This window comes from Sorex fumeus, unplaced genomic scaffold, assembly GCF_029834395.1.
Source record: "Sorex fumeus unplaced genomic scaffold, SorFum_2.1 ptg000048l, whole genome shotgun sequence".
In the NCBI taxonomy this organism is placed as follows: domain Eukaryota; kingdom Metazoa; phylum Chordata; class Mammalia; order Eulipotyphla; family Soricidae; genus Sorex; species Sorex fumeus.
In genome coordinates this window covers 4,598,007-4,615,833 of record NW_026606105.1, presented here as the reverse complement: position 1 = coordinate 4,615,833, position 17,827 = coordinate 4,598,007, and the positions used below count along the sequence as shown (strand labels likewise).

General features: G+C 44.5%; 1 protein-coding gene across 1 annotated transcript in view; it reads right to left on the bottom strand.

The window, feature by feature from the left end:
* Positions 1-1,318: 1,318 nt before the first annotated feature.
* The window catches only part of TRPV5 (transient receptor potential cation channel subfamily V member 5), a 28,904-nt gene continuing 12,395 nt past the window's right edge, over positions 1,319-17,827 (bottom strand). Inside the window, exons 9-15 of the mRNA XM_056124021.1 lie at positions 9,382-9,468; positions 9,199-9,275; positions 8,826-8,991; positions 8,517-8,583; positions 4,183-4,451; positions 2,387-2,493; positions 1,319-1,619 (exon numbers count right to left, since the gene is read on the bottom strand). Coding sequence (XP_055979996.1) covers positions 1,319-1,619; positions 2,387-2,493; positions 4,183-4,451; positions 8,517-8,583; positions 8,826-8,991; positions 9,199-9,275; positions 9,382-9,468 — 1,074 coding nt within the window. The remainder of the gene's footprint in view (positions 1,620-2,386; positions 2,494-4,182; positions 4,452-8,516; positions 8,584-8,825; positions 8,992-9,198; positions 9,276-9,381; positions 9,469-17,827) is intronic.

The window sequence follows — 17,827 nt, the reverse complement described above, 5'->3', positions numbered from 1 at the left end:
ATAAACCCATGAAAAGATGCCCAATGTCAGCCTCTGGGGAAATATAAATCAAAAGTACATGTATGTGATGCCGTGTGGTGCCTATTAAGTTGATTATGGTATAAAATCCATTTTTAAAACTCGTAAAATAACAAGTGTTGGCAAGGTGGCAGAATTGGAAGCTTCGTGTATTGCTGGAGGGAATGTCAATAGTCCAGTGGCTCTGGAAAGCAGCACGGCAGTTTCAAAAGATTAAACAAAGAATCACCCTAAGATCCAGTAATTCCTCTTCTAGGAATATGACCAATGGAACTGAAAGCAGGGGCTTGACCGGTTAATTGTACACCAGTGTTCACAGTCACAATCACCGAAGGATGGAAACAGCATGAATGTCTTCCAGCGGGTGAATAGACAAATAGAATGTGTGTGTCAATTGGCCTTTAAGGGGAATGACCTTCTGATCCACGTTACAACGTGGACGATTTCTAATAACAAACTAAGTGAAATAATCAACCTAATGAGACTATTATTTGATTCAACTCCATGAGTTACCTAGGGTAATCTGATTCATACACAGAAAACAGAACATTGGTCTTTCAGCAACTAAGGGAAGGGGTGTTCGGAGCACCGGGAATTAATGTTTAATGAGTACAGGATTTCAGACTGGGGAGATGAAAGAGTTCTGAATAGAGTAGCAATAAAGGTTAACCAACAATTTCTACAAAAATAATGCCACTGGATTGTCCACCTAAAAATAGTTACAATAAAATAACCTTTATGTTGTATGTGCCTCACTACCATAATTTAATTTAAATAAAGCTTGGATAAAGAACCATTCTTCTTATAGTTTTCTAGTTGGGGGTTGGATGCTAGGTGGGAAAGAGTCCTCAAGGGTGAAGGATTAAGGGAAGGGCTCCAAGCTAAAGCCCATGACTGGCTTCTTTCAAATGAAACCCTGTGATAGAAGCCAGCTGGCTTCACTCAACCACACTCAATGCCCACAAACGAGAGAAAGGTGATCCCGAATAGCATCTACTCTCTCTGCCTCATGTCATCCGTGGACAGGTCTAACCACTTGAAAAGTTACCTTCCTAGGTTTCTCCTAAGGTGTGAAATACCCAAGAGCCCAGAAGCTATCGGGGACCAGATGCTCACTGCCACTTTCAGAAATGCCATTGGGCAGAATGTGACACGGTCGTTCGTGATAATTCTGTTCATATGCTTCCATGATTGACAGGCATGAAAGCTAAATACTGGCAGAGGTAATACTCTCCCTCTTGACCTCCTTTTCCTCCACAGGCCCACCTTGGATTCAGGCCAAGGGTAACAGGGCTCGCAATCATAGATGGTAGACTTTCTCCTCTCCATCTGCCTCACCAAGGTCCAGTCCAAGATTCAAGTGCCCCAGCGTGTTGCGTCGAAGGATGTCCCAGCCCCTGTGACTACTACTGCTGCGGGAGGTGGTCCGGGACACAGAAGGAGTCGGGAGGGCCGTGAAGGGTCTGGTGAGAGTCTCATTCTCTACCACAAAGGGCTGTTTCTCAGAAAGACGCTCTTCTCCCTCCTCCTTATCTGAGTTCTTGAATGCTTCCACATAGCGAAGCACTCGCAGAGAATTTTGATCATGGTGATTCTCGACTCTGCAGAAGGAGAAAGAGAAAGAACTTATCTGAGATGTGAAGAAGCAGAGGTGGATTGGGAAGAGCCCGGAAGCAAGATGGAGAGGAAAGAGGAAGGGACTGAGGTGCCACCAGAAGAGCTTCTAGGGTCAAATGGAGAGTGAACTGTGACAAACTCCAAAGTGGGTGGGTATTGGACTGGGATCGTGGCTCAGTGGCAGAGCACTTTTCTTCATGTGTGAGGTCTGGATTTGATCCCCAGCACTGAGAAGAGAAACAAAAAGTGGGTGAGTGAACACAGAGAGATGTGAAAGAGAAAATAGAACCAATTAAGAGATTAAGATATTGCAAGGATGTGGAAATGCGTTTCAGGAACTAAAGGAGAGTCAGGTCGAGAATTATGAGTAGAAGATGAAGAAGGAGGTCAGCTTCAAAGCAAGATGATGCAGAAATGAAGCTGGGGTGGAAGCAAGACTAGAACTAGACGACAAAACCACACCCACATCCAGGTAGAGTCGCATATAGGTAGCCTTTCACAAATGAACTGCAGTCCACATCACCTAGGATCAGCTCATAGCATCTTTCAATCCTTCTCTCCACCTGGGCTTCCTCCCCTCTTCCGCAGAGGGAGGCTCACGTAATCTCACTCCCGAAGGAGAAGACATCTCCTGTGGGTCCAGGTGGGAGTGTCATGAGTGGAGAGGAAAGTGATAAAGGAGGAATTGGGTCCCCTGACGCCCAGATCTCTGTAACTTTCAGCCGTTCAGCACATAAGCACTGTTCCTTACCGCAGGAACCAGCGGTCCCCCAGGCCATACTCGCAACCACAGATCCCCGACCGAGGCCACAGGAAGCGGGGCAGCTTCCGCTCCAGCATCACAGTGGTGGCCACAACCTGGGAAGAGGCAAAAGGGAGAGGAAAGAATCAGGGTCATGAAGTTCAGGCCCCCCCGAGGGCACTGAGGGCACCTGGCCAGCTGCCTGCTTCACTCACCGTTCCTCATCAAAAAGAGAGAATCTTTTATGACTGTTTTTGAATAAAACAGTGACCCCTAAATTAACTATTCAGAATCATAAAAAGAATGAGTCACTCTGAACGGCTCAGTTCTTTTTTTTTTTTATCCCTCCAGGAAAGCCTTAGACCGATTATCTTGACTTGAATAAAAATGATTAGGTAGAATCTTTACAATCTCGGGGGTGAAAAGATGGAACCACAGTTCAGGGCATTTGCCGCCCTTTAGAGACCCTTCTCCTAAGGCAAGAAAAGATGGGCGGGACAATGACTGGAGCCTTGGCAGGAAATAGTCTAGTGGCATGTCATATGTTTTGTCCTTTGCCCCGCTCCCATTAATTACGTAGATGAAATATAAAAAAACAACCTTATCAAATATGCCTGTGACACAAAGCTGGGAGGGATATGTAGTATATGGAGTGACCAAGTAATTGCAAGTGATATCACAGGACAACAACGCTGGTCAAAAACCAGTAAGGTGAAATTCAGGAAAATTTCTAATGTAAGGTCCCACATGGATGTTTGACTCGGGTGTAAGATGTTTCTTCTTAGCATCTTCTACTTCTCTATATCACATTACTATGCTCGTTATACAGTTTAAAGTCTGATTTCCCAAACAGACTATAAGCTCCATAGTGACACATGATTTAGTATGAGTCTCCAGATCCTAGATAATTCTCAATACACAGCAGGCTTTAAGGAATGATGACCAAATGAATGAAAAGTCTGAGGGGATAAATGACACCTGTATTCAAATATATCATTATGGAGTAGTGTGTCCCAGTTCTAGGAGACAGATAAAAGAATGATATTGTGGAAAGGTAGCTTTAATCCAATAAATCAGGAAACTTCTGATAACTAAAGTTTCTAATTATCAAAAAGTTCCTCTCCTCCCAAAGATAGTCCCCCAAATATACATTCTAAAAAGGTCCTAATCAGCATTAAAAAAAGAATTGAATGAGGGGCCAAAGTGACAGTACAGTGGGCAGGGTGCTTGACTTTCATCTTTGGCATTCCATAGGGTCTCCTGAATAACTCCCCTCAGTGATCCTTGAGCTCAGAGACAGAAATAAGCCCTGAGCACTACTGGATGTGACCCCTAAACAAACAAACAAATTGAATGACTCTCTGATCAGCAAATTACTACATGCTGATTAGGATATTTTAATTAGAGGATCACTAAAGGCATTTTCAACCCTAAAATTGTATTAGGTTGTGATGATACAAATAAAAGATTATAGAGAAAGGGGGCGTAATAGCACCTTATAAAAGATTAAATTCAAATTTAATTCTAGGATATACGAGAAGCTTTTCTAGTTCCCACTGGTCTCTCAAATGACTCTTGCATCACCATCTTTTCCCTTGTCATCAAAGCCCTCAACTTTGGCTTACCTACCCCTGGCCTACCATAGCACCCTCCGTTCGGCAGCTCCATCGGTCTGAATGCGCCAGTTTGGAGGCGATGGCCTTAGTGGGCTGTTCTAGACTCTTCCAAGAGTCATCTCCCATCACGAATCCCACTCTGATTTTTCGTCCCCTGCCCCTCACTGACACCAATACCAACAGGCTTACCTGTGCCCTCCAGAGCTCATCCTGCTCGTGAGCTACACGCCAGTGTGTGTCACCCATCATGGCGATGAACAGATTGAGCATGAGTAGCGTGGCGATGATGGCAAAGGCAAAGTAGACAATGCCATACATGAAGGGCAGGTTCACGTCGTAGTTGGCCGGCCCGTCGATGATGGTCAGGAACAGCTCAAAGGTGCTGAACAGGGACATGGGGTAGTCGTAGAAATGGCCCAGATTGTTGGGGTTCTCTGTCTGGAAGATGATATAGAATGCTGCTCCTCCCAGAAAGGGGACATGGACATAGGAAAATAATTGATTACCATACTCAACACTGGCCTGGTTGACAGTCAGTCTACAAGTAAATAGAGGTAGAATGCCTGCAAACACGTACACACAGACACACGGACACACAGACACTTGTCTATAAATGAAGTGTGAGTATGTGTGAGGACATGCAAATCTCACATTTTTTGTGAACCTGTGGCTAACTCAGATCATCCAAGTTCGTCATTATGGTTAGCAGTGATACTCATCTAGCAAATACAGTATTAATGTAGGTATATACTAGAATCATATTACGCATTAACATATTATATATTAAAATATACAGTCATTTATAGCAATTCACCTAACGGTTTTTTTTTATATTTTAGAAAGCCAAATATTTCAAAGGTACATTGTTGGGGCTGGGGAGCTGGTATAGCAGGTTAAGTTGCTTGCCTTGTGTATGACGGGCTTGGGTTATCTTTCCTGTTCCCATAAGATCCCCTGAACATCTCCAGGAGAGATCCCTGAGCACAGAGCCACAGGAAGATGTGGCCCCCAAATAAACAAACAAACAAACAAATAAAAGTCACACTGTTACAAAAACACATGAATTCTCCAAAACGTTTTAAATAACAGCACAAGCAAAGGTAGAGAAAAGTGCTATTAAAATATCTCAACATTCTATAGCTAATCAACCACCACTCTGAAATTCTCCGAATAAACTTGAACCATCAAGGGAAACCACTCTGTGCAATGGGTAATCTACTGGATAGAACCAGGCATTCTGGAACCTTCTTATAGCATTCATTAAAACCTTTGTGTATGGGAAACTAAAATACAAACACGATTCCAAGAGCAGAAAACTGGTCCTGACAAAGCATTGTTCCTTTATTTACTTAAGAAAACAGGAAACATTGCCTTAATTTGTAATCCACAAAGATGTGGAAGAAGATTGGGTAGAAGGAATCCGGAGATGCCTCCATAGCAAAAAAACACCTTAAACACCTGCCTTGCCAGCTTGAGCCTTTGAGTTCACTTCCTAGTGTTACCTGTGCTCTTTGGTATGGCAGCTCTGTTATCTGATCCCCAGATCCACAAACATTCTCTAGTTCCTCAATAGCCAAGTGTGTGCGAAGCACCACAACAAAAGACTGTGGACCCCCATGGCCCATTCCAGCAAGCACATGAGCTCAAGCATCATGAATACGGGAGTGCAGCCCTGGAAACCAAGCCAATGAGCACCACAAGCTGACGTGCAACCTCCTTCCTCCATGACTGAATGAGCAAATTTACAATAGGGAATAACTGTAAAACCACTGGTCATCTCAACAGCAAGGGGACCAGATGGGGGAGAAGAAAGAGTAGAAAGAGTAGAGGAAGTCCTCACTTGATGTGGCTCATTCCTTCTTCAAAATGAAGAAGGGGCTGGAGCAATAGTATAGCGGGTAGGGCATTTGCCCTGCACAGGGCTGACCCAGGTTCAATCCCCATCATCCCATATGGTCCCCTGAACACCACCACCAGGACTGATTCTTGAGTTTAGAGCCAGGAGTAACCCCTGAGCATCTCTGGGTGTGGTCCAAAAAGCCAAAAAAAAAAAAAAAAGAAAAGAAAAGAAATAAAAAGAGGACTTTAAGGGAAATAATGTGTAATGAAGCCATATCTACTTCTCACAATACTTGGTTCAGGCTAAACTGAATTTTACTTTCTCTTTAATTGCCTAAAGTTTAGAGGCTGGGATTTGACTCATGGTGGACGTGTGTGGATAGGCCCTGGGTTCTATCCCTGGCACCACAAACAAATATAACATATCAACAAAAAGAGCATACAAACAAACCAATAAATACAAGTTTAGGGGTGTTGAGAAAAGGAAAGAAGGGTCATTTGGGTAGTGGGGTGGCACTGGGACGTTGGTAATAGGTATGGTGTGACTCATGGGTACAGCAAGACTGAGGGTGTACTCCGAAATTTTGTAGAATTGTTAACTGATGGCAAATCAATTAAAAATTGTTTTTAAAATGATGCAAGTTGGCTTTTGTTTCTTCAGCTCACCTTTGATCTAGTTTTCGCTACCTGATGTCAAATGAGAAGATGCAACATCGCAAGACTCTTTGTTGCTGTCCTTCAGACTGACAGGCTAACATGATTTCACCCTCTCTGTTGTTCAGATCTTGGTGTGTTGTATATATGTGAACTTTTCTGAGGGAACACTAATGAAAAAGGGGGTCGCTGAGGAGAGGAATAGGGTCCTAGGCAGGGAGTCAGGGTGTCTGAAAGCTGTGGAGTCTTCACAGATCCTCTGGGCCCAGCCCTTGTCCTGTCAATGGGTTGAGGACAGGACTGGCCTGACCACCTTTTCCTTTTCCTTAGGTCCCTCTGCCGCCTCCTCTCTCTCGCTCTGACTACTCAGCTTTGCTGCTTCCTTGCTCTCTGCCCTGTGCTCTGCCTCGGCCCTGGGGTCCCTGTTGTGTCCTTCTTTATCTCCCTTAGCAATGCTTGCTTTCCTCACTAATCCTTCAAACTCTCCCGACTCTTTGAGCTGTGACTTTTTCATCTTTCTTCTTCCTTCATCCCTTCCCCTTTTCAGAATATTTCCTTCCCTCTCCACTTTCAGTGGGGGCTGGAGCAATAGCACAGTGGATAAGGTATTTGCCTTGCACGCGGCCGACATGGCTGACCCGGGTTCGATTCCTCTGTCCCTCTCAGACAGCCTGGCAAGCTACCGAGAGTATCTCGCCCACACGGCAAAGCCTGGCAAGCTCCCCGTGACATACTCAATATGCCAAAAACAGTAACAAGTCTCACAATTTGTTGTGAGATGTTGCTGGTGCTCTCCTGAGCAAATCGATGAAAAAAGGGGAGGACAGACAGTGTTCCACTTTTCAATGAGCATGTGTGAAAAAGCATCACATAGAGGTTGCTGATGGTTCTGGGCTCCTTCTCAGGTGCACACATGGAAGATTCATATCACAGCATCTCTGGCCACATGCCACATGGCTTTATGACATTCACATGAGTCAATCTCCCTTTGGATACCAACTTCTCTCCAAGGAACATCCCCTTATAAAACTCTTTTATTCTGAGATACATATGCTACATTGAAAGGTGGAAGAAATCACGCAGAGAGGTTCTAGTTCCCCTTTGTCCATTTCCCTCCAGTGACAACCCTCTATAGGGTGAGGCAGACTAGGACTTCAACTAGGACTTCAACTTTAACACAACCAACATGTGGAACATTTCCACCTTCTGTTGTTCTTTAAAAAAATAATTCTTCTGAGACAATGGTGGAAGGAAGTGGACACTGGTGGAGGGTTTGGTACGGGAATGTTGCCTGTGTGGAACACTATCATTAACAGTGCTTCAAAAAAATTTAATAAGTGAGAAATTAATTTTGTCTTGAAGTAACATTGATTTTTAAGAGTATGTTAGTATGCTTTTGGAATCAGTGTTACCATGCCCACCACCAAAATGCCCGTATTTCCTAACCCCCACACTGCCTACAGGGTACTTCAGACTGCCCACTTCCTAATCCTCCTTGGTGGCCTCAATTTTGTGGTCATAATCTAAGGGTTTGTTTTTGTTACACATTATCTGCTCTTTGCATCTCTTTGTCTCTCCCCTTTACTGATTTTGCCAGGCAATATGGTTAACAAGGAAACTCAGAGTGGTTGGGTTAACCTTTTAGAACACCCTGTGTGGTCCTGACCTCTGCATAGATGTGTGCCTTTTGATTCACTCCCTGCCATACCAGGCATAAACAACCTCCCTTTAAAAAGAGCAAGAAGAGGCTGGAGCAATAGCACAGCGGGTAGGGCGTTTGCTTTGCACGCGGTCAACCTGGGCTTGATTCCCAGCAACCCATATGGTCCCCCTGAGCACCGCCAGGAGTAATTCTGAGTGCAGGGCCAGGAGTAACCCCTGAGCATCGCTGGGTGTGACCCAAAAAGCAAAAAATAAAATAAAATAAATAAAATTTGAAAAAGCAAGAAGCTGTGTCAATGAAGACAAAGAGTGAGTGGGATTCTAGAGATTGGACCCAGGGCTTAGTAGAGAAGTACTAGTGTTCTTACCTGAGGCAAAGCCCAAGATAACCACTGCCATCAGCCAGCAGAAGCGCATTAAGTCTCCAAAAATCATCTAGAAGAAACAGGAGTGTGTGTGTGTGTGTGTATGTGTGTGTGTGTGTGTGTGTGTGTGTGTGTGTGTTGGCAGGGGAGAGGGGGTTCCTTTCTCCATCCATATCACAGCATCTTTCGGAGTGATCCCCAAAACTCCTCCAGTTCCATCCGGAGAATTTTCCTATTTACTCCCATACCCTCCCTTGTGTCTTGGCAGTCCCATGGTTGAAGCCAAGGAAGCTTTGGGGGATTAACACAGACCTTCTGGATCATGATGGTGAAGGGGCCCAGCATCTGGAATCCTCGGGCGAAGTACATCACACTGCACCAGCCCAGCACCAGGGCGATGGACATGGGCGCCACCTCGCCATCCATGTTGGAGAGTCGCATCACCATGGTCACCAGCACGAGGAAAGCGTAGGTGATGCTGGGGAGAGCGGGCAGCAGGGAGTGAGGGGAGGGATGGAGCTATTCTAGATGTCCCCAGATCCCGGCATGGAAGTGCTATATCCCCATCTTCCTGGTACTTAAAACACTCCCCAGCCTGCTGGCAAGAATTTTCTGCAGATGAGGGTCCCTGAGAGTGAAAAGGAAAGCACGGCACAATTCTGGGGAAGAAAGGAAGAACACTCACATGATGACATGGAACGGCCCTCCGAGGACTGTGTGTCCAAAATAGCGAGAGGCACCCACCCTGAAGATGTCTGGGATCTGGGGAGAGATGGGTAAAACAGAGGGATATATCCTGTGTCGATGGCAGTTCTGCCCGGGATCTTGGACATCTGACCTCAGCCAGGTGATCGTGCCTGCACCTCACCTCTAAAAGCAGGATGATCATGGCCCCAATGATGGTCACCAGCTCTCCCACCAGCCGGAATTTATCCTCATAAGTAACATAGGCTTCCTATGGGGAGAAATTCAAGATAAGAAGAGTTTGGGAGGCAAATCAAATCCTCAAATCTAAAGCAACTGTATCCTATGCAAGATGGCAGAAAGCTCCCTTCCCTTAAAACCCCCATCATCTCTGCTCCCCATGGAGTTAACATGGACAGAAACCATAAATCACATACCTACATATATCACGCAGACTTAATATATGTTGAATATGCTAATGACCTGAGCTAACAAGCCCACTTTTATTATGCATATTCTGAGTACTAGTTTGTGATGGAGGGGCTGAGGTCCTATATTAGGACATCAAGCTAGCAAGACTGAACCTTGTTGCCTGGGGTATAACTCAAAGGAGAAGCACCCATATGTTGCATGTGAAGGTCCCAGGATCTATCCGTGCTATCATATGAGCACCCAGGATTAGAAGGGCCTAGGATTAATGGGCATCGTCAACATCACATTGGTATGTCAAGTATTACCAAGATGATACTAGACACCCCCTAGGTAAGGTTTGGGAGAGATCTCTCTGCAATAGGGGTGTGGCGGAGGGAGAAGAGAGCCAGGTATTTGGGAAAGGTTGGGGAGGTTTCAATGACATGAAAGGTCTGATTGGTTCCATCTTAGGTGGTTCCCTGAATGTGGTATAGACTACAAGCATGTACCAAAATTCAAATTTCAGACCTATAATCTACTAGCATAACAAAAGCTTAAATTTGTTGCTAAACCCACCTAATTTGAATTTTGTCATTGGTAATAATGGAAACTCTAATATTTATTTTCTAGGGTTGTCAATCTTATTGTGAAGGTCACTTTCAGTGATGTACTTTATGAGCCAAAATGCACATAGGTTTATTCATTGGGGCTTTACTGTGATTTGACAATATGGAAAAGAGCTAGACATGCTCTAGATTTTAGTTCTGGGGAAACGTGCCTGCCTGATCTGTAGGTGTAGAAGATCTATGATCAAGGTCAAGATGATGGGATTACCACCCTCCTCATGAGCCTGTGACTTCATAGTGAAAGGTTTGCAACATTACCCAGGAGTGATAGCTTTCTACAGTGATGAGTCGTACCTTCCCATTAGAAGTTATGAACCCATTTGAGGATACCATGAAGCACAAGGGGTCTTTTTCCTGAAAAGTGTGTTCACATATGTGCAACCCTCACGTTAAATTAAATAATTTCAATTTGCCCAAGCACCCTTTCAGCTATGGGGATTTTGCACTCAGAAGTTACTTCTCTGAATAGTGAAACCCAACACAGAAGTTGAGTGCCCAGGGCTGAGCTAGGGAGAATGTGGATCCTCATTAGACACAGAAGGCTGCCCGCTGCTTCTGATTAGCTAATAAACTAAGACCTCTATGTGGCTCATTTTAGGCCATTCCAGCACTGTATGCATGGCTTCAGTGAGAAACGTTGTTTGTGAAATAGGTATAGATAATCTATTGATGGTCAGAGGTGTCTATGACTGTACGGGGTAGAACAAAAGCAGCCACCGGGAGCCCAGCATAGCAGCTTCTCAGAATGTGAGCATCAGCTCAGACATCAGAGAGAGTGTTCTGGAAGAAGAATACCAGCACACTTAACAACAGATGGTGGAAATGTCTCAGGTAAGTCCCGTGGATTCCAGAAAGATCAGGCAGAAAGTTGACAGCACCCTTCCTGGGAAACAATGGATCTAAGTCTGTGAAGGACTTCGATCCCTTAATCTTCCTCTTAGCCTCTGTGTTTAATTATAAAACCCTCCAGCTCCCTTTGATAATCAGGCAGTAAGTAGTCCAATAAGTGATAAATATACAACTGGAGAAACAAAATGCCATTAAATCTAGAGATTAAATAACTGCACCACCTTTGTGCCAGCCCAAATCGTAAGGATTCTTTGAAAACTTTGTGTCTTGGTTGAGTATGTCAACCAAGAGTCCCAAAATTTCCTTGGATGAACCGAAAAGTGAAGGAACTGGGTCCATGTTAGCCAGAATAGGAGTGTCAGGGGTGCCCCTAGTGGACAGTGGAAGAGTGGCACCATTCCCTCTGGAGTTGGATGGAAAGGTGAAATCTTAACAGAATACTGGAGACCATTTGGTCAACACAGCTCCTTTTGGGGGCTTTGCCTCACTAGACTCTTTGCTTGTTCAACAGCTTTCTTCTCAAGTTTCCTGAATAACTTTACCAAAGAGTAAGAAGGTGTCCAGAGAATCTGAACTTTTGCTTAGCTCTCCATGGTATCAGCCTGCCCTTTGCTTTTCCCAGCACTCTGTTGCATAAAACCAGGCTGCAGAGTGACACTGCCTTCAGAGACCCCCTCAAGTTTGCCACACAGATCCCAGATCCCCAGGTAACATTTTTGTTTGTTTTTAACTGCTCTCTCTGCAGTGCAAATAGTTATATATGTGTGAACGTTGCAATAAAAGTAATGGTAGCTTATGCAACCTTTTAGCTTAAAAAAAAAACGCTACTGAATCAAGAAAAAAGGGACAGAGGAATTACAAACACAATTTTTTTATAGAAGACATATCATATAAAGATGCTCAATCAGGAAATGCAAATCAAATCCACAGAGAGATGCCCCTTCACACCTAGCAGATACGGTTTCAATCTCCTGCACCCCAGATAATTCCCTGAGCCCCACAGGAGTGATCCCTGAGTGCAGAGTCAGGAGCAAGTCCTGAGCACCTTTGGCTGTGGCCACAAGATAAAACAAGCAAACAAAAAACAAACGAAGACAAGAGATAACAAATGTTGGCCAAGGAATTGAAACAAAGAAAACAATTGTGCTCTGTTGGTAGAAAAAGAAGCTGGGGCAGCTACTATGTAAAATGATTCTTTAAAAAGTTAATGATTGAATCACCTTATTCTGACCATCTGATTGAATAATTCCAATTTGTGTTTTATACCCAAAAGAATTAATTGAAGACAAGAATCTTCAACAGCTATCTGCACCTCTGTGTTTGTTTTAATAGCAGTATTCACAACAATGACATGGAAATAAGCCTACACCATCACGGTTGGGTGAATGCTGCTAGAGAATAGAATATTAATCAACCATGAGAAAGAAGGTCAGTCTGCCATGTGTGATGACATGGATCGACCTTGATGTCATTGTGTGGAGGGAAATAAACCAGAGGCAAAAACTGCATCCTATCACTCATTGGTGGAATCTTACCTCAAAGGGTCAAAGTCTTAGAAACAGGGAATGGAACAGTGGTTATCAGGGGCTGGAGGCTGGGGTAGAAAGAGAATCAAGGAAGTGCACGAACGTCAGTTCTAGAATGACTAAGATCTGAGAATCTAAAGTAACTCACGGGGACCATGGGGACCACTGCTGATGACTCTGGTGGTCACCAAAGTTTGCTGAGCAGAACTCATTCATTCTCACACACATACAAAAGACAAATATGTGAGATAACGAGTCTTAGTTAGCCAGAGGATAGGAATCCGTTCAGAGTGCGGAGAGAGCCAACATCACCACAATGTTTCAATATCTTACAGTGCTGTTTGCCAAGTGTCTCTCCATAAAGCGGAACCTTTGATACTATGGGGCTGTTAAACCACATTGCTTTGCTTCTCATGATTTTTCAGGCGAATTCGACTGTTTCACACTGATGTATAGTACTTGTGTTTGGTTCGGAATATTATTTTCTAAGCTGAGAACTATCTTAGTGCTTTAAAAATGAACAGCAACCATCTGTCTGGTAGGCCTGAGGCCAGTGAGGCCTGACTGACACCCCCTACATGCTGAGCGCCAGCCCAGGGCCTCTGCGGTTTGGAACCCACAACTCTGGCAGCACATACCCAAGCGAAACTAAAATTATTCTAATGAAGAGGGACTGGGGGACTCCTTCACCCGAAGGCATTGCAGGCTTGCTTCTATTTTAAAAAGAATAAAATGGGGGTGGAGAACAAAGGAAGAAGACAATATTAACATGACTGTAAAAAGTAAAAAACATGAAAATTAAATTAATTGGACCCTAGATGAGACCTAAAAATATAAAAGGTACAAAGCATTGACGTGAACAAATAACTTTCCCAAAGTCATTTCAAAAAGCCCTAAGTTCTTCCATTTGAAATAGCACCAAGAAGTCCCCCTTTAATTAACCACCCTGGTATCTCTTCTCTAGGACTTAACCTCAAACTCGAGTACTGAGTATTTCAGCTTGATTCTCTGGGAGCTGTGCTCAAGATTTCTGGTCTGTACCGAGAAGTAGATCCATAGTATCCTAAATTTGCAGTCCTTTGCAGGTTTAGCAATGAGAGTGATGTTTGGACAAAGAAATAAACAGAGACACCCACTTTCAAGGTCCCAATGGTCCAGGCTCCCTTCCTAGGTTCTCTTCCCTAAGGTCACAGCTCTGCTGCCTTTCAGCATTCTGCCCACCCTGCTTCCCACTTTGTCTGTACTCTAGGACTGAAGTTTCTAAAATACCAGTCCCTTAGACATGGCTGAACACTTTTCCTGGTTCCCCAAAGTCTATAGAATAAAAATGAAGGTGCAATAAGAAGGCAATAAGCATTAACATATGATAAGCACGCTCATTTAAATATTAATCTAATCAATCAATGAGTGAATTGAATTAGTGAGCAGTTACAGCAGCTTTTCATCCACAGAATGGAGCTAAGAGCAAAGATGAAGAGCTAAATGAGGTCAACACCGGTTGGCTCCAGGGAATAAGGCGTGGGCCGGGAGGGCAGGCCGGCACACAGTAGCTCTTCTCTCCACCTGCTACTGGATTTTTCAATCCTGCTCATTAAGTGTCTACCCATCATTAGATAAGAATATAAAAATGAGGGAGCCAGGGATGACTCAGGAGCAAGCGCTTGCAAAGGCAAGTGTGAGGCCCTGAGTTTCATCTGCCACCCTGTGTGAGCACAGTTCCGTGGCTGCTGCTATCCAAGACCTCAACACCACCGCCAAGTGCGCCTTCCCTAGTGTGGAGTATGTGCTCTCTCTTGAGCATTGAAGTCATACAGATGTTCAAGCACGGCAGCCAGGTGTGCAATGCCTGATGTGTGTGATCGACTCAACTCAAGAGCTGGAGCCCAGATTACTGGATGAGCACATGAGCAAGTGCGACAGGGAAAAGTGAGTGACTCCTCCCCGCAACAAGCACCTCGCCCAAATGTTTGAGCACCAAAGCCAGATGTTTTACCCCTGGCAAACATATGTGCAACACTCATACAACACCATAACACCAACCGAAGGAACAGGAAACTCATAATCATACATGTATGTTTTAAAAGAATGTCAAAATGAGCGCTGGTTCAAGTGGTAGAGCACATGCCTTGTATGAGTGAGACCCTGGGTTCCATCTATGGCACCACATGCCCTGCCTATACCTCAGCACTGCCAGGTGTGGCTTCCGGTGTGGCCTCCAAGCTCTACGGCAACAACAAAGAATATTAAAAAGAATGAGAGTCAGATCTTCCGAAAGTAGTGGTGGGTCTATCGCCTGTCTCAAGATGCCCTATCAGTTCCCATCACAGTCAACTCTTGGGGTGCTCAGGGTGTAGTCAGGCCTTCAACAACACTGGCCCATTTCTGAGAATGCCATCCCCCCATGTGGTTGGGATGCAGCCCAACTTCCTTGGCTCAGGTTCCAGCACTGTTCCTGTCTCTCCTTTGTTCCCCTTCTATACCCAAGCCAGGTGTCACTCTCTGCCTATAGCCCTCACCCAGCACATCACTATTTTAGGGTCTCACGTCTCACCAGGAAGTTTGAGAGCTTTCTGAGAGCAAGGACATCTTTCTCCTCCACCTCATGTAGTAGGTGATCCATTCATTAGAGAGGAGAGAAGGAATACAAAGGGGGGTAGGAAGGAAAGCCACACTGAAGAGCATCTGAACATTGCAGGGATTAGAAGGAGAATCCGGAAGTAGAAAAGGGGTCACCTCAGTAGGCCTGAATAATGATGCGTTGAGAAAATACCTACTCATCCCTTGAACAAGGAACATCTTCCAACAAAGGCTGGAATCTGTGATATCATGGCATCCATAGCTTGACATTTCAGAAGTCTACAGCAATCAGCACCCCCATGGAGATGACCATTCATAATTTATGATCATCTCTGCCTCCTACCAGCTGACTGAACTCATTGATTCCAAGAAAGTGACCGGTGGGATGGACACAACTGAGCAGGGTGAGTCACTGCCAGGAAAGGCGGGAAGCCTAAGCAACCCAGAGGAAGTGGGGCAGAACGAGAAATAGACGTCAAACCATAATCCTCTACCTTCTTTTCCACCCCTTATTTCCAGACTTGCAACAGGGTAGAGTAGACAAAGTATTGTTGGTTTGCAAATGAAGAGCACCACACCCCAAGGAGAGCTTCCTGGCTAGCCCACTCCCAAGTTTTTGTCACAACACACATACCCAAAGCCTTTCACTTAGTTTGGAGCAGGCACTTGGCATCTATTTTTTTAACATGTGGGTATTTTTACTATGCACCCCAAGTTGAGAATCACTTGGTCATAAAAGAGAGGAAGGGAACAGGTTCCCAAGAGAGGTGACCTTCCAAGGGTTTATTCATCGCTGGATGTTCTCGGGATTAACTTGGAAAATTTCCCTTCTTGACAGAGAATTACGTGACCATTTCCACAGGCAACTGACTTAGCTTCTACACCAGTAGACCAAACACATCAAAATAAGAAAAGTGGGGCCATAGATATAGTAGAGTTGGTAGGGCATCTGTCATGCATGTGACAGACCCTGGTTTGATCCTCAGCATCCCATATGGTCCTCTAAGCCAAACCCAGAATAAGCCCTGAGTATTTCTGGGTGTAACCCAAACAACTAACTAGCTAAATAAATAATGTAAAACATTGCCTGATTCCAAAAATAGAGTATCTTAGCAATAGAAGACACTTGCACACCAAGTAGGAACACTTGAACCCTGCTTCCACTCTCCAGGGTTCCCTCACCAGATAGCTGAAGTGTGGTCAGCTAAAGGAGGCCATGACTGTTCTTGGCAAGTTTCCTGGGCCTTCAGACATGAATTTATCATGTGATAGGTTCTATCAAAAGAGAATCAGGTTCCATAACACCCTTCTAGAGGAAGAGATGACAGGATGTGCATTTTAGTGCAAGGGGTATACACCGTAGAGCTGGGGTATACCAGAACCCCAATATCTGCACTGTCCTTGCTAGCTTCGCTTTATGCCAAAGGGCATAACCTCTACAGATCTTCACCTTTAAAATTCTATTAATCTGCCATCTTTAAAATAGGCTAACGAATAGGCAACACTATTATTCAAAATGTGGTCCTCAGAATCACAACAGCATCAACCAACACCTAACTAAGAATGCAAGGTCTCAGGAGACCCCATCTCTCTGCCTTCCTGTCAGAATAAGCAAGAAGGATAGATAAATGGAAATGCTCAGAAATGTCATTTTTAACCTACCAGGTCTCCTCATTTCTACTTTGCTATACGAACTGGTTAGATCCCCACAACCAAATTATGTCGAGTTGGAATCAGTTGTATTTCACAGTGTTGTGGTGCTTTGGGTTGTTCAGAGACAAAATGATGTGTGGACAGATTAATACCATGGTCGAAGATGGGCAGACATGATTTTTGTTTGGCTTTGGAGCCATCACCATCTGTGCTCAAAGATTCCTTCTGGTTCTGTGCTCAGGGATCACTCCTGGTGTTGCTCAGAGAACCATTTGGGGTTATTGGGGTCAAACTTGAGTCAGTTGCATGCAATTCAAGTGCCTTTCCCCTGTACTATTGTACTATAGTGCTGGCCTCCAGAGCATATTAAGCGTGCATTGTTCCTATTATGACCCTCTCTCTTGCTGTCTACTCCTCTCCATCATTTAATCATGAGGATTTACTCTATGGTAAGTCTCCAAAATCCATCCGCTACTTCCTATCTCTCCATCACATGCCTAGGCCAATCACTCCTGGTCTCCACACATTCTCCTTGGACCCCTCACACCTGTTCTCTGCAGAGAGTTTTCTAAAACCAAAGCCTTGGCAACTCACTCTTTAGTTTGAAACCTTCTCGATCTTCCACCTGCCTGTGAGATAAAAAGTGAAATTCCTCAGTAGGACCTAAAAGGTCAGATGGTGGTGGGGGGCATTGGGGAGTTTCCAAAGCAACCTGATCTGTAGGCCTTTTCCTGTTCCCCAGCCAGTCTTTTCTTCTTCTTCTTCTTCTTCTTCTTCTTCTTCTTCTTCTTCTTCTTCTTCTTCTTCTTCTTCTTCTTCTTCTTCTTCTTCTTCTTCTTCTTCTTCTTCCTCTTCCTCTTCCTCTTCCCCTTCCCCTTCCCCTTCCCCTTCCCCTTCCCCTTCTCCTTCTTCTTCTTCTTTTCTTGGTCCACATCCAACAGTGCTCAGGACTCACTCTCAGCTCTGTGCTGTGCTCAGGGGACCATAT